The 17,359-nt window shown below is 40.1% G+C and overlaps 1 protein-coding gene across 15 annotated transcripts in view; it reads left to right on the forward strand.

Moving 5' to 3' along the window:
- The window catches only part of ULK4 (unc-51 like kinase 4), a 212,714-nt gene that overhangs the window by 192,434 nt on the left and 2,921 nt on the right, over window positions 1-17,359 (forward strand). For 13 of the 15 annotated variants that reach the window (XR_010360958.1, XM_064417051.1, XM_064417066.1 and 10 more), the window contains one exon: window positions 14,764-14,852. Coding sequence is in view for 13 of the 15 variants with exons in the window: in XM_064417051.1 (XP_064273121.1) it covers window positions 14,764-14,852 (89 nt within the window). In the remaining 2 variants the exon portion in view is untranslated. Of the gene's footprint in view, window positions 1-8,591; window positions 8,714-14,763; window positions 14,853-17,359 lie in introns of those variants that run through there. The other 2 variants (XR_010360981.1, XM_064417103.1) reach the window with 2 other exon arrangements.

Below are 17,359 nucleotides of genomic sequence, written 5' to 3' on the forward strand. Positions count from 1 at the left end.
CTGATCTGTCACAAATCCAATTAGTAAACCAAGAATCACAGTAATAAGAGTTGCAAATAGTTCATAGGCTAAAGAATGTTCACACAAACAAAATGTCTGTAGAACAGCTATGACTAGTTAGTTAATTAAAATGATAGATTTACTGTAATTTATGAGTGAATGAAACCAGATTCTAAATTCACTGAGTACGTAAATGATTGGAAATGATTAATTGGCTTTTATTAAATGAGAGGGAGGACTACAGAGTGCTATGTTCTGAGCAACTGACATGTGATAATGACTGCTCCTGCAGAAAAGCATAATGAAAGTCATCTGAGTCACTCATTAACATCCACCACTGCCCTTTCTGTAAATTATAAGTCATTAAAGCCCAATATAGCTACTCTGGAACTTAAATAATAATTTTTACTTTACTAAAATGTTTTATTTGATTTTACTATAGTAGTCTTAGAGGCTGAAACTTATTTTGAGCAGGTTGGGGAAAGTAAACCTGATCCAGAAAGCCAAAGCCTTGTCTTATATTACTATATTGAGGAATAAAAATTATTTTAAAAGTGTTTCATTGTCAATTCCCTTCTTGGTTTCACTGCAAAAGTGATGATTTTCCTGGCAGTTCAACATGTATTTTCTAAGAATAGAGTGAGAACATCACCTCATTTTTTACAGATCATCAGATGTCCACCAGTTGGGGGAACTTTGTGTTGGGTTGAATTTAAATTAGAAGTTTAGATGTGAAAGACTCAATATCTCATTAGCAGTCCCTTGATCCACCCAGTTCCCCTGGGTGCTGTTTTAGAATGATAATCCCAATCATTCTTCAAATCTTTACAAGCAATCTGTTTTAAGTACAACTCTCAGAAGATAAGACTTCCTGCTAGTTAGTTTTACTAAAAAAAACCCCCAGAACATCCCAAACCAAAAAAAGCAACACAGGTGAGCTAGGGGCTTTGATCAGACAGGTATTCTTTTTAAGTCAGATTTAGTAATTTTAGATTTTGTTTCTACATGTCTTATACTATGGTAGGCAGTCATCCAAATATAGTATTAAAAAGGGTTACAGAGCTTCAAAATGAACCTCTTAGACACTTTAGATTGGCTTGAGTGCTTGAAAAGTGCAATAAATATTTTCTTTAACGTACAAAATTATTTTTATCCTGACATAAGGGTAATCCCCAGGTACCTTAAATTTACCAAAAAAGGATCACAAACTTGGTTCAATCAACTATCCTCCAAAATATTCTTTAAAATTCTGACAAAATTCTCTGACAAAGCACTGAGACTTTCTTTAAAAGTCTCATTGTCACTATCTGGCTTAAGATAATAGTTTCCTTAATAGAGTGCCGCTCATGTTACTTGTTCTCTCTGTTATGTGGGTCTTGGCTGAAAGCTGGATTTGCTGGTGTCAACAGGAATTGAGTTTATTCCTTTTCCTGGAACAGTAATGAGATCATCACATCAGCTTTGTGCTGTGACGTGATTAAGTTTGCACTGTGACTCATTTACCTTGTCCTGGAGGACAAAGTTGTAAGATTGGTGGGCATAGGAGCAAAAGGCAGGATCTTGTGGCAGGCATCCAGGTGCTCATTCTGCATGTGGAACCACTGTGTTTTTAAAAGAATACAGTGTAAGAGTATGTAATGACTTCTTGTTTAACGAGAATCTCTCTGCCTGCATTTCTGTAACTGTTAATATTTAAATTATTGACCTAATCAGGTTAAGTGTAAGGGCTGCAACATCTAATTTTAAGGCACACCTTGTTAGTGGTAATTGTGCAAGGGCAAATGGAAAACACTGGTGTAATTAGCTGCACATCAGCAAAAATGTCAGGAATTTTCACTTGAAACCTCTAAAAAAAACCAAATTGCTTTATTAAGTTAGAAATGCTTTATTTGTAACTTGTGCATATTTATTATGAATACGTTAATGTGATAATAGTGCTTTTTGATTTTTTTTTTCATAGTCAAAGTGAAAATGAGAGGGAAAAATACCCAGTTCACAGCCTGATTAGATCATAGCTGAAAGCTGGATTGTGGGTAGCTCGTTTTTTACAGTTTGATAGGACTGTCTTTTCAGCTGAAGCCAAGACTGCTGAAGTGACAGTGCTGTAAGTCAGGTGTGAGTTTCACAGCCCGATCTGTGTGGGCAGTTTGTCAGAACCTTTGCATGCAACAGGGTTGCCTTTGGTCAGTGCTATGCATTCCTTGAACACTACGTTCACCTATGAGATAAAAGCAAAAATGTTTAAAACAACAAAATGTTTGTTCCTCTGCTCATACTGAAATGGAACATATTTTGAGATAACAAAAGTTTTCTCCCTGAAAGACTTAATCCATATGTAATTCATGATTGAAGTTTAACTTGTCTCAGCAAGCATTTCATGGCAAAATAAACACAGCATCACAAAGCTGGTTAACATTCAGCCACAGCTGCTGGCCTCATATTTATTAATTTATTTCCCTAGGACTTGCTCTGCTCTTTTAGAGAAAAGGCACTTCCCTAATTTTTTCTCAGTAGACATTGACTTCTAGGCTGTTTGTTCAAGATAAGCATCAAATGAGAATGCAAAGGTCAGTCTCTGCTGTATTAGAGAGTTACAAAGAGAAACCGTCAGTTTGTCTTCCAGAGAATGCTTTCCAATCCAAATTAAATTACTTGTATAGGATAAGGGTTTTCTTTGGAAATTCAGCAGATTTTGTGTTTATAGGACTGACTCTGCCTTTACTGTGTACTTTGCTGAAAGCTTTCTTTTCATCTTTCTGCCTCTTTATCTCCACATTTTAATGACAACGTCTGTGAGCTCATGCTTAAGGCTCTGAGATGGTGGCAGCAGTGGAGTTTGCCCTGCATGGTCCACCACTGCCTCTGTTTCACTGTCCTGCTACTCTGCTGTCCCTACTCCACAGACCTGGAAACCTGTCTGAAGCCAGCATTTGTGCAGTCACACCTTCATTGGCTGTTCCAGCTAAATTGAGAACCAGAGCAAGTGAGATGAAAACTGGGATCTTATTCTCCCCTTCCTGCTTTGGGGACAGGAACCACTAACAAAAAAAAAAAAAAAATGGAGCAGACAGTTGGAACACAGAATTTTTTAAAAAAATTTTTACTGTAGCAACTAAACCAAACAAAGTTCCTTTGGACAACATAACTGCTGACATATCTAATCTCAATTAAAATATGTTTTATAAAATAAGGATGCATTAAAAAACAATCCATCATGATGCCATCAGAGCAAAGGAGTTGAAGAAGCTGTTGCTTGCTCAGTTGGAAATTAATGCTACCTTTGCTGAGATAAGACAGCCACCTCTATGGGCTCTCCCATACAGAGAGAGCTGTATGAGTATTTTACAGTGCAGACTAAAATAGATCACTGTAAATCACCAACAGAGGTGGTTCAAACCAGCCCACTTAACACTGCCATGTAGTGAGTACGTATATACACAGGTTTCACATTCTAGCTAAGTAGTTGGTAATCTCTGGAACTGCTTTAGCTGAAGTGCTTGTGATTGCTTGACTCTTTACTTAATTGCATTATTTTAATTTAGTTTAAATTTGTTTAGCTACACAATGGAGGAGATAAGCTGGAGTATCTGTGGTAACAGTGCCAGATAGAGCTTTCTATGTGGAGAGGATAAACAACAGATATTTTATAACTTCTACACTCATTTCTTGACACTGTGGTATGTTCCTCCTTCCCTTGTCCCACTTTGGCAATCGCAGCTGGGCATTTACATTGGAACAAAATTGTTCTTGCCATGGCCATGGCCTGCACAGACAGCCGGTCTTATTCCCCTCATTCCATCTTCTGTCAAGTATTATGCAGAATTGTCAAGCATCACCCTTCTTCTTATACTGCTAGGGATGAGTTGCCACCTACTTGAGTTTTATCCTTAAATGAAATGAGTGTTGGTCTTCCCTGACTTCTACAATTAACAGTAAAGCATTATGTTGCCATTCATGCCAGTAGTTAGAGACATCACTTTGGACTCATGGCCTTTGGATCTTTTTCTTCTATTGTTGATAGAAGACTGCCAGGTTAAAGACTGTGATCCTAACACAATGAGAGCACTTCATGTATGTGTGGAAATGGCAGTTGATAAGAAAAGATGAAGGTGACTGCACAGCACTGTGCTGAAAGAAAAGGGTGATTTATCTTCTCTTTGCAAGTTTCTGCTGGAAATCATTTAACCTTGTCTTAAAGCCCATTTGTTTTTTGCAGTCACAGCAAAGAAACTCCACTGTGTTTACATTCATCTCTGTTTTGAAATATAATTATAAAGGACAATAGGATGGTTTTTTGTTGGAGATATCTTCAAGAATTTCTCTTATGCACAGGAGCTAAATCTCAACAAATTGAGAAAAGCTTAAGAAAGCTCCCCCAGGAACCATCTCCTGCCAGTCCAGACAGCCAAGAGTGAGTTGAGGCAGAAAAGAAAATTTATGTGAACTCATTAAATCAGTTGTTTCTTGATGTTGCTAAAACAGCAGGGCTCATAAACGATGAAGTGTATGGAGTCCAAACACAACTTAATGAACAGGCAAGTGTTGACAAAACCCAAAACCCAAATGTACTGACGACTTGTGGTTATCTGCAGTGTGAGACACAGTGAGGGAGGATGACCTCTGAAGTAGCTGTGAATGCTTACTCACAACTTGGCCTACTGAACCATTCATTCTGTGTTAAGTATTACTATGTTTATTTGGAATAAGTAGTGTAAGTCTGTAAGTATATGTGTGTCTGCGTTAAGTGCACATTTGGACTGACATTTTGATTGATGGTTGTTTCACAAATGACATTTTTCAGTCAATCTGCAACAGGTGCTCTTTAATGACACTAATCGGGATGGGAAAATCAAAAATGGGATCTGTTCTTAATTTTGGAGAGCACCAAGAATGAGAAGTCTCTATTTCAGTGGCTGGTATACTGCAGACTCAAGTCCCTGGAGGAAGCTACTCACCCATTTGTTCAGAACATGTTCACTTTCTGAGGTACCCCCACAGCAATTATCACTGTGCTTATTTGGGTACTGGGAACCCAGTATGGTTATGAATAGGTACAGGAGCTGTCTGAAAAGCAATATTACCATGGTCAGCAATGAGAAATAGGATCTTTTCACACAGACAGCTGTTTGGCCTTGGGTTGTGTAGTGAAACCAGCAGTTCTGAAACCTGCAACCTGTTTATTCAATTCAAAATTCGAGGTCATTGTAATTCCCAATGACTATCACTGTTGTTTCATTATGGAGTCCTAATTCATTGTTTCTGTGGGCACAAAAGTATTGCTGGACTCATTTGGTGTTTCGGCGCACTGTAATTTTACATAGTGCAATACTGTTGAGATTGCCAAGCTGTGTCATCTGTTGGGCTCATCACTATTACTTCCTTTTGACCTCCTCTGTGTAATTACACATGGATGACTGCCTTGCTGCTGTAAAGATACATAAATGCAACTGGACTTGTTAAATGAAAAACAGACTGAAATTGTGCTCTCTGAGTCCAGTGCAAGCCAACAAGGTAGCTGTTTGCTCTCTGCCAGGCAGCCAGAGCCATTTGTCACATGACAATAAGCAACTATCAATTTCAGAAGTCCATTTGTTTTTGTGACAGTTTTTACAATTTTATGGAAATTGAACCATTGTATAATGCATAATTTTTCTCAGAAATTGGTGTTTTATAGACTTACATCCCTGTTCAGTCATTTACATTCCTAGTTGCATTTTACATGAAGCATAAATACACTGATCCTTTTTTCCCCCAATAATAAAAATCTTCAGAACATTTTTTTGGATTTTGGCAGGAGGAGGGGTGGTTTTGTTTTTCTCCTGTATATACAAGACTGTCCATGTTTGGTACTTAAGGAAAGCCTCAAGGTGTCTGAGTTTTATGTGTCCCTGGAAATCAAATCTGTAGGGGCTACAAAGGAACTAATATTTGATGCTTTAATATTTAGCTCAAAATCATATTTCAGAATGATTTTTCTAACATGATTTTGCTACTCTTTTTATTCTTTACAAATGAGTTTTTCATAATCTATGTTAATTCTTAATTTAACTCATCCTATTCTTGCTTTTCTTGGAATAGTGAATCTAATTTATCAAGCCAAGTTGTAGAGATGTGTAATTGTTGGAGTCTTGTGTTCAAGTCCAGATTATGGCAAATGTGATCATGAGCCATCTAATTTAGTTTCATCCTTCATGGAAGTTGATCAATGCTATATAGAGGCTCTGCTCAGGCGTGGTTAGGGATTTCACATACTAGATCAGACTTGAATTGCACAGACAACTTGGACAGCTCTGTTCACATCACTCTACCTTCATCAAGGCATAGTAGGCTTTTATCTTTATGAGGAGCATTTTAAAGCAGGACAAGGAACAATGTCAGGATGTAGGTGTCATTTTTTGGAGGCTGTATGCATTAAACTTCAAATTCCTAACTGAGACTTCTTGGCTGTTCCTAGGGGTTTGCCCAGTTCACCTGAGCATTGCTGCATGGCTGTTAGACATAACAGCATTTATTAAATTGGTAATTGCTTGGTTGCTTGCATACTTCTCCTCTATGGTAATTTCCATTTAAAGGTCAGCACTTTCCAATATGTCCCTGGTTCTCCTAATAGTGAGAAGATGAGTTATCTGTGGTAAAGATTCTTATCCTTGCAAGAGTGTAAATGCTTGAAATTATTTGAATTATCAAAGCATGTGTGGTGGACTGACCTTGATTGGATGCCAGGTGCCCACCATGCTGCTTTATCACTTCCCAGCTGGACAGGGGAGAGAAAATAAGATGGAAAATCAATCATAGTTTGAGATAAGGCAGTTCACTGAAGCAAAAATGAAGGTTTGCATGCACATGGGTGTGTAAGTGAAAGGTCTTGATTTAGCTGTACTAGATGGACATGAAAAGAACACGTATGTGAAAGTAAAGAAGGTCATCCCTCTAACCCATGGAGTGCATCAATGAGAGTTTGATAAACTCCAAAAAAACCTTTGCAGCTAGACTATTTCATGATTTTACAAGGAGACATAAGGGTTGAATAATGTTGAAATTTAAGGATCTTATTCACAGATTGAATCATTAGGCCATAAAAGACACTATTGCTGGAAAAAGAATTATGGAAATCAACATTTAAGAAGTATTTGGAATTTCTTGTTAGAAGCTATTTTAGGAGAAAATCTGATAATCTGATTAGAGAAATACTGTGAAGGATATTTGAAAATGAGAGATTCAGAGAATGATTAACTTGAGAGGAAATATAGATGTGCAATCAATCTGTGTGTTGTTTTAGTGTTTGTTCATAATTATTTTTAGTTTGCTTTGCTCCATGACAACCAGGAGCCTCTATAACAGCTCCTAAAAGAACATAAACGTAGGATCTGAACTATGGTAATAAAAAATGCTTCCAGTGGATTTCCCTGGTTTTTTTATAAGGAGGAAGTTACAAGAGACTACCAGGGTGAGGTGTACCTGGGAGGTGGTGGTCTCACCTGATCCAGCAAGGTGAGGACAGGGAGCTGCTGGGAAGCTGCAGGACAAGGGATCGAGGGCTTGCAAGTTTTGTGTAAGCTTAGTATGTGGCCCAATTTGGCTAAAGCTGGTATTTGGGGGCAGCTGGGATCATTGTTTGGACAGAGCGAAACTGGTCTGAAGTAGGACCTCAGGGAGTTGTTGACATGCAGGTGACAGATGAACCTGTGCTTGCAGATGATGAGATCACCAGCAACAGAATGGCAAGTGCTTATTTCTAATGCCATATAGATGTTGGGCTGGCTTCTGAGCATGCATAACTTATCAGCACTGCAGCCCTGTGTGGAAGTCTCCTGCGGCACCTTTGAGCCATGGTTTGCCAGACAGAACTGCAGTTTACTTTTGCTAATAAAGCTGTTGTGGTCAGCTGGTTGTATAATGGATGTAAAGAGGTTGCCTATCCAGTTCTGTTAAGTCAAATATTTTAAACTCACTCATTAAAGAGGGTGGAAACTGCAATAATGGGTATTTTCTGGATTATAGAGACATTTCTGAAAGTGAGCTGAGAACAGCACTTGCAATAAAATCAAACTTTAAAAATCAATCAAGACAGAGTGCCTTCTGTTCAATAATTACCCTGCAGTTTTATGAATCTTCTCTTATGTTTAAACAATGCCCCTTAGAGTTGGTAATTTTACAACAATCACAGAGCGTGCCTCTGTGTGCAAAATACATGTGCTGAAGGGCAGAGAATAGCCTCAAAGTGAATAGGTGTCAAGAAACATCCAAAATCAATTAACAACCATCTATCGTGTGGGAGACATTCCTTGTCTGTCTGTGAATAGTCCTCGAGCCAGTGTGGCACTCAGACTGCCGGGAAACTGGGACGGTTCCAAGTTACCCGCAGGAATGGCTTTGAACTTAGAATAAACCTCCACACACATATACAAATTAGAAGAAAACAAAACACCTCCAATGAAATCATGGCCTTATCAAAATCAAAAGGTGTTTGTTGACTTCAGTGGAACAAGAATTTTATCCATAAAGAGAAAAAAAAACATTCTTGAGCTCTAAAATCAGAGCTTAGCTGTCTGATGTAGCGTGGGGTTGATTTTTTTTTTTTTTGGTCACAGATACCTGCTTGTTTTCACATGTATTTGCAGGATCTGAAGGCCACAAAGTCTTTGTAATTGTGTGTCTGCAATCCCTGACTGTGATATGCTTGCCAAAGCACACCTGGAACACTCATGCTTTTGTAAGTTTCATTTCTTGTTTTTATGGTCCAGCAGCATTGCTCAGGCCTGTTCAAGTGACTTGGCAATTAGTAACATAAATATAACTTGTCCGACTTGATTTGTTCTTCCCACACACACATTCTGTGTCTCTCTCCAGCTGGAACCACGTGTAGAGAGAAGAGTAGCAAGGAAGCAATGCTATGAAAGTTTTTATCCTTTTAGAATGAGCTCTCCTACAATATGGAGACCAAAAATAACTTGTGGCCATTCTAGTGAGTGTATGATATCCTTATAAGCACACTGCCTTTGGATGTTCCTATGCTACACCAGCACATCCTGGCTAGAGTAACCATTAATTTTCATTAAAAAACCTGTAAATTGGCTGCACCTTAGTGCTTTAGAGGGTCCTATCCCACAGACTTGCTGGGAGCACATGTAACTAATGCCAGATTAAACACCTCACAAAACACCACTATGTATATCTGGGATTTTCGTTGCTAGTTTTAGTTGTTTTGCTTTTGTGTTTTAGAAAGTTGCTGCCACAGATGTAAAATTGCCCTGATAGCTAGAGTGCTTCCCTGTAAATGAGAGTTGGTGTTTAACTTCTGCCTGGAGAGCCATGTTGCCAATTGCCACCCTGTCCCTTGTTATTCGCTCCCTATGTGGGAGCCATCCAAGCCTCCCTGCCTCTCCCCACCCAGTGGAAACCCTGCTGCAGCAACACAATGCAAACACTTGCTTTGAAAAGGGGAGAGGACTGCAGGAGTCCAGGACCCCGTAGCCTGCTGTGGGGGCACTGAGAAAAGGTATTGTAGTCTGTGCTGTCTGGGCTGGGAGCTTTCACTGGCTCTGTTAGCAGTCTGAGCTCCAGAGAAGAGTGAATTTGGGTAACTTCATTCTCAACACCATGTTTCCATGCCCTTCAGAAGCAGCACTGCCCATGCACTGTGCAGGTATCTGGATCTCTGCCTGGGATTCCTCTTTGGGGCATCATAATTAAATGTCATTATCACAGCCTCCGCTTGATAGGCTCCAAATGCTTTATCGGGTCTGGCACTTCAGTACAAAAAGGTAAGGCTATGTTACTTTGTAACTCTTTGTAAGAGTGTGCAGGCCTCCAGAAGTGAGAGATCCGCCTGATCTGTCATGGGAAATAAACACTGCCAGCTTAGTGTGTATGTTTGGAGAGCAATTTATAATGAAATAAATTCTTATATTTAATAAGTCCACAGCCAATGGATCTGTTAGTTTTAGTTCACCTGTATGAGTCCCTAGTTGCAGTATTTTCTGCGTTATTGTGCTCCTCTGTTGAGAAGGAATGGCTCCATATTTCTGGCCACATCATCATGAGTTGTGAATAATAAACCAAGCGACACGATTTATTCAATTACTGCCATGCTTGTGAATAGTTCAGCATTGACAGCCTGGGAGGAAAAGTACTGTTGAATGCCCTGGGATAGGCAGAAGATGGGTCACAACACTAGAAGGTTCTCCCCTGAAGCCCAGGCATTGTGCCTTATTTATGAAGTTACTATCCCATTGCCTTATTTGCTGAGCTGTCACATCAGCTATAGCAATGTTTTTAACACCACTATATTTCTTGACATTTGTTCCTTAAAAAATGGGAATAAGGTCACACTAAGCAGCTGTGAATAACCATCAACTTTCAGTCACCACCAGCTTGGATGACATTTGAAACAGTAGCTTTGGTTGGGGATGAAAGGCTCTGTGTCCTCCTGACAGTGCCTTCAGCCAGTCAGAGATGGAAGTAGGAATGAGAAGTCTGAGATGCATATTTAAAATTGCAGGAACAGCACTTACTATGAAGACATTATTTGAAAGAGTGTCTAGAGGGCAATAGGAGTATTCTCGATTCTTTAATGTTTTTAGTCTGGAAACTTAATTTTTAGTATTATATTTCATGTCCTACATAGGGTCCTAGTTAGTCCATAGAAAAAATATTACTGATTGTTTTTACTGCAGTATTAGCTGAAGGCACAAGTTTCATTCATAGAAAAGCTTCCATCAAGAGATAAATTATACTTTATTACAGCACGTGTCAATATCCAGGTGATGCTGACATTGGACCTGGGAGTATCTGGTAGTTCTGATAAACCAGCCCACAGCAGCTTCTGCATTACCCATGTGGCTGCTCTCAGCCTGTGCCAGTAAAGTTGAGCAAGAACTGAGTACCTGTAATTAGCTTAATTATATTAAATTTTGATGAAAATGTAGGAAAGCATTGCTTTATAAGGTTAAAATATGTGTGTTTGGGAAAGAGAAAGAAAGAATTTGGGAGAAAGGGGTATGTTTTGAGGTGTCTTGCTTGTATCTGTGTATACAGGCAAGGTAGTAGCTTGTTGAGCAAATGGTGAACATCCCCAGCAGTTGTTTCTTTAAGAAGATGATACTTGAAGCTGAATATGCTTCTAAGACCCTTCTTCAACCAAGAAAAAGTTTCCAATATAAAGCTCCTTATTTTTGTATTATTTTCTAGTTTACTTCACAGACGTCAAGTTTATGGTTCACTTGAAACCTCAACAGAGAAGAGTTTCTTTCTCTTTAAAATGGTGAGAGAGTAGTTTACTGCTGAGGAAATTTCTTTCTGTTGTAAATCACAAAATGTGACTTATGACTAATCAGAGAAACCAGTTCAGCATTGTCAAACCAACCTTTACAGAAGTAATTTGCCCTTAAGTTTCTACGCTTTCTTGAAATTTGAATTGCAAAAATGCCTTCTTAGAGTAAAAATGAAAAACTCCTCCGTTTATTAGTGAAGTAGACATTCCAGTGGAAATGCTTTATATTATAACTTTTCCTGCACTCATCTTTAGCAGCACCATAATATCTGGATAGTTTTGTGGAATTTTTGAAATATCGATTGTTACGTATCAACCATGATATTCCTTATGGCTCACCCTTGTTTAACAGGATTGAGGAGAGGAGAGCTGCTGAATGGCTGTGGGCATAATAAAGAAAAGTAATTTTGAAATTCTTGTTAAATTGCAGTGAGTGTACAACTAAACTGAGATTTAATTACATTCTTAATTAAAGGAATAGCTATTGATCATGTCATTGAATCTGTGTTGCAGCCAGCCCTAACAAATAGCAATATTACAAGAGTTCATTAAACTAGTTGTTAAAATTCCAAATGAATGAGAACTAGAACTGGTGTGGATAAAAGGTGCAGCAATGGTGGGTAGAAGAAAAAGATAACCAAGGGAAAAATACATTAATTTATCAAATTTTGGTGAATGGTGGTTTTATGTCCTATCATAATTTATTATAACCTATGGAACAAAAGGAAGATGAAACTGAAACAGTTTTTAAGTAAGAAACTTGAGTAAAGTTTCATCTTGAAAGTGAACAGTGATTTCTCACAAGCTCGTTTGAAGCAGGATGTAATCTGTGCAAGAGACCTTCAAATTACTTAGGGAGCAATCAGATCTACTCAGACTGAGATAAAGAGCAAATAAGAGCCAGTGATCAGAGCATGGGGGTGCTGACAAAACGCATAGGCAGCTGTGGCTGAGCTGGCTCCTGAGTGCTGGCAGCTCACCCTGTATTCAACCTGCAGTTTGCCTGCTAGCACAGAGTTGGTCTCCTCCCAGGCCCATGGAGTGGGTGCCTGGTGGTGGATAGGAAACATTTTTGTGAGCACTGGTGAGGAAGAGCTGGTGGGGAAGCCCCAGCCACCCATGTAAATCTGTGCAGCCTGTTTGGTCTGGGCAAGTTCTCTGTGGGCATGGGTGGCACTGCCAACTGGGCGGGTTGGTTCTTCATCAACACCCTTTGGCTTGGATGAAGCTGGTAGTTGACACTCTCAAGAAAATGTGTTCTAAATTTGAGTTATGCTTAATTTAAATGGACGGGAGGCAGCTCATGCTGATCCTTTCCCTTCTTGTGCTTCCACTTTTACTGCTGAAAGGATCTTACTGAAGCATTTTGTTAGCTCGGGGAGTAGCCCCTGTGGAGGGACACCACAGGAGTCCATTGCTCGTGGCTGAAAGTTGCTCTGCACAGTGAAGTCTAACAGGGAGGTGATGAGATGATCTCATGGGTGTTTCTGTTTGAGTCTTTTACAATTTCTGTGCATATAAAGCCATTTTAATCCTTTCTATTCAAATGTGTTCTATGCACAGAAATGTGTTCTTAATAGTGACAACAAGGCATGCTGCAGCATGGGCAGGCTTATAGTCAGACCCTGTGACTCAGTTGGACTAAGTTCTTGCTTGAAATAGATAATTTTAGAATTAAACCTCTTTCTTCTTTTATAGTTGAGCACATTTTGAATGTTCTCTGTATGATGTCATTGGCTGTTTTTTGAAGAGACCTTGAAGGTTGTACAAATGCCAGCACCCAAAAGTTAGGATGTAGTAGAATGAGAGATATCTGTAACCTTTATTTGACCTGATAGTTTTATGGAGCAAGATTCAGTCCTAGTGACCTTCCCTCCCTGTGACCTCTTGGCTTTTTAAAGTGTGCAGGATAAACAAGGGCATGAATGTGGAAGGCACAAGGAATGTGGCAGTAGCTGGTGAGGTGTAGGGAAATGTTTGGTTGAGGCATAACCATTCTTTAGGAACACAAAGCAATATTTTGTGGTGAAACTACTTTTCTCCCTGTGTTGCTCCTATTATACGTGGTGGTGTTCTCACATACAGAACCCAGATTACAAAACATTTTCTGTATCTAGCAGGTAACATATAGAGAGGACTGGATTTCTGAAATACAAACTGAGAGAATCAGATATAAACCTCAAGAGAGTAAAAAGGTTTAACCATCTGTAATCAGGATTTACCCGTGATTTGTACTTAGGTAATGGCATCACTGTTTTTTTTTTCCAGCACACAGGATATGTTTTGGTTTATTTCAGGCAGGTCCCTGTTCCCTGTAAGTGCTAAACTACAGGATGTTACGATTATAGATGTAGTGACACTGCTGTTGCAGAATCACTGCTGATAAATTATGGTGGGATGGCAGGTGTAAATATAGCTTCTGTTGTGATTTAAGAGGGAGATGTGAAGGCGTGTTGCCCAGATGCTGGATCAATGGTAAATAGAGCCAGCCACAGCATGCTAAAGCTTACAAGTCCTTGCCAGATTTTGGGATTAGAAGTTATCGTTTCTAGCGTTAACTCCTCCAGTGTCAAAATAATCAGCTGGTCTGGTCATCCCCCTTTCCTTTCTCTTCAGCCAAGATTTATTTACCTTTGCAAGCAGGAACTGACACGCAAACCAGGTTTTTTTTAGTAATTTATTGAGATACAAGAGCTTTTCAGCAAGTTGCCAAGTATTCAGTGTCTGTTCAAGCTACAGTGCATGAGGCTTCATGTCGTGTTCCTTATGACCTTCCTGCTCACCTGCTTAACCACCAGGAAACATGTGTCTCTCTGGAGCTGTGTAGTTGTACTACTTAAGGATGGAGAAACAACAAACCAGTCTTTGTAGACTCATGTAATAAACCACACCAGCAGCAAAATCAGCTATAATCAGGATTCATTTGACACAAAAGGGCAAACAGCTTTGGTCACTCCGCCCCCTGCTCTGTAGGTGACAGTTCTGCGCAGGTAACACTCCTAAGGAGTGATGAGGGGTGAGAAAAATTTCCATATGCAGTTGCCAGCTTTGCGGTGATTTTAACCTGGTTTCTCTCAAGGAAACCCCACATGTTCTGATCTGAGGCTGGTAGAAGCTTGGTTACTTTTTCCCTGAAGTGAGAAATGAAAATAACTTTCTCCCCAAGATATCCCTGGGATTCAGACTGAATGGGGCTTGTATTTGCATTGATACTAAGGATGAAATCAGGATGGTCAGACTGTGATATGTGAATTTGCACACATACAAGGACTCAGAGTGTGGGTGAATATTGTTAACAAAGCCAAGATATTTTAGATGGTCTCTACCTAAAATTCAGTAAAAGGGACTTTCTCATCGGTGTCTTCAATGTCACATTCCATTTACAATTGTAATAAATGCTGTAACCTGTTTCCTTCTCTCTTATCCCACAAAAATGACAGAGAAGAGTGTTTTGCTAAGCCTTTGGTAAAGGTCCTTTCTTTTTGTTCCAGATAACTTCAAACAAGAAGCACTTGGAGAGCCTGAAGAATGATGGCGATGCTCTTATCCAGGCTCTAGAGAGCCTGGTCCAAACTGCCAGGTGAGTTCCCTCAGGCTTTTAGGAATTTCCAGGGCTGATAGCACTTGCCTCTTCTTTTGTCTGCATCGGTCTTCTGTAATTCTGTGCAGTAAGAGCTTCTCAGGTTTCTGTCCCTGGCCCCCCTCCCTGCACTGCTCTCCTCCAAAGTCCTCTCTGTCAGAGCCTGCGGCACGCTTTGATCCCCAGCTGCTGCACAGTCCGGCTCTGTGCGTGTGTCGATTCTATGGATTTTTTTTTTCTTAATTTATTATTTTATTCCAAACCTTGGTCCCTCTGTCAGGGGTTCCTGGCAGAGTGGGCTGCATGCACAATGCAACATTTGTGCCCCATGTTAAGGGAGCTGTGGTTGATGCACTTGAAATCTGATTCCTTTCAAATGTTCAGCTGAAGAACAGAACTGCTTTTGTTTAAGAGTACCTGTAGCTTCTGCAGAAGGCATGAGACTTAGGGGAATGCCATGGCCTTCTCTGCAAGAACAGAGGTGCTAGTCCCAACAAATGGGCCAAAGTTTAGCTCATCTCCCATATACTTTTCCTTATCTAATCCCCCTTGGATATATGAATGAATGAATGGCTGTTCTCTGCCTCTCAAAGAAAATTCTATGTTTCTGCTGTGGGGTGTTTGGCTTCATTTCACTCCTGGTTGAACTGAAATTCGTAGAGAAATTGTAGTTCCAAGGTCAGTTTTTGAAACACTAAGATAATCTTTGCTGTGCTCTTTGCCTCTCAAATGCAGTCTTTTGGGAAAACTGGCTCCTCAACATTATGGCAGTGTGTACTGTGTGTTGGAAGGAAGTGGGGATGTGGGCAGACATGGAGAGGAAATGCTGGGATGTGGCAAGTGCAAGAGAGGCACACCAAGGACCAGCCAAACCTGTAGAGAGCAGTCAGCATCCTGCTTGCACACTCAGCTGCTGACTCACAGGGTTTTGTATGACACATTAAATTATCTCACTAAAATAAAATGTCAGCTCTCCCCAAGGGAGACACAGGCACCACCACTGAAAATGAGAGTGGGGGAGCACAGGGTTTTCCTCTGTTAGAAAGAACTTTCACTCTGTTCACTCTGTTTGTAGCATTTCAGCATTAGATGCACCAGACAGGCCAGTCATTGTCTTTGAGTTCTGCTTTTCTGGCTTCCTCAGTAGCCTGCTACAGTCTGTATGTTTCTGTATGCAGAAAAACACATGCTACAGAGCCCAAATCAAGAGCATTCACCCTAATTTAACACAAGATGCTCAGTAGAGCAAATTCCAGCTGATGCCATTGAGGACTGTTATGATGCAGTAAGGTGAGCCAGGTCCCTCTGCTGTGCCAAGCTTCTGCACTGTAACAGCAACAAGAGAGCCCCTGAGAGCTCATGGATTTTCATTTCCCCTCCTTCCCTTCTTTAGGGAACACATGTCCCTATCCATTTGCCTCTAGAGGAGGCTGAGAGGGACTGAGCCTGGTTCTTGGGGCAGTAATGGACTCAGACATGCGTAAATTGGCAACAGATAGGCAGAGGAAGTCTGGAGTTAGGAACCTTTATCAGACTTAGCTGAATGGACATTTATTTATGGACAATGTAGATATTCTGCCTTCTCCTCACATTTCTTTATGTGGCATTTTTCCCAAAATATTCATTGTGACCTGATAATCTTTGTCTCCTCACCTGTGCTTTGGACATGGTTAAGGAGCCTCTCTGTATCTGCTGCAGAACTGGAAATATTTTAGAGGCAGCTACAGCCAAGATCCTGGATCTAAGCCATCCTCGGGGTACTCTAAACTCCCAGGCCCTTCCATACACTGGTTTGAATTGCTTGAGGAGTGTTTTTGCTTTGCTCATTTCTCACAGACAGGTTTCTAATCTCTCCCTCTTCCTGTGTGTCAAAAGGGAAGTGTGTCCAGCCAAGCAGTCGAGTGCTAAGAGACGGGCACTGGTTGGATTGAAAGCTGCTTTCAGTGCTCCCCTGCTGCCCTGTAGCAGCCTTGGATTGTCAGACTCTCTCTCAGTGATGCTTCCTGAGCTCATTGGAACAGGCAGTTTTAAGAATGACATGACCAACCCATTTTGCTTAGTAACAACCTGGAATCAAATCCATGCTTTAAAATGTGAGATCATGTACATTTATTTTTCAGTAAAGGCAGTTGCTAAGATTAATTTGTTTCAGATAACTGATTTAAACTGCTGCTTATTACAACATTGGCTTATGTAATGTGAACTGATCATTTGGATTTTCTGGTTAGCTCTGTATTCCCAAAGTGTGGAGTACTGGTAGATATTGTCATGAGCAGCAGTAAAGGAAGTTGCAGATTCGTCTGCTGATGTCCTTTCTAAGCTATAGATGAGGGATGGGAGTCCATAAAAAACTAAAAAGACTTGGTTCTGTAGACTAGGAATAATATGTTAGAGCCTCTGTTCCAATGCTAGGAAAAAAAATGTGTTTCCAGAAGAAAAAATGAGGCAAAATCTATATAATAAGACCTTAGGTGAGGAAGCAAAGGGCTCCAGTGCAGCGCTGTGGT

This window comes from Passer domesticus, chromosome 1, assembly GCF_036417665.1.
Source record: "Passer domesticus isolate bPasDom1 chromosome 1, bPasDom1.hap1, whole genome shotgun sequence".
NCBI classification, from domain to species: Eukaryota; Metazoa; Chordata; class Aves; order Passeriformes; family Passeridae; genus Passer; species Passer domesticus.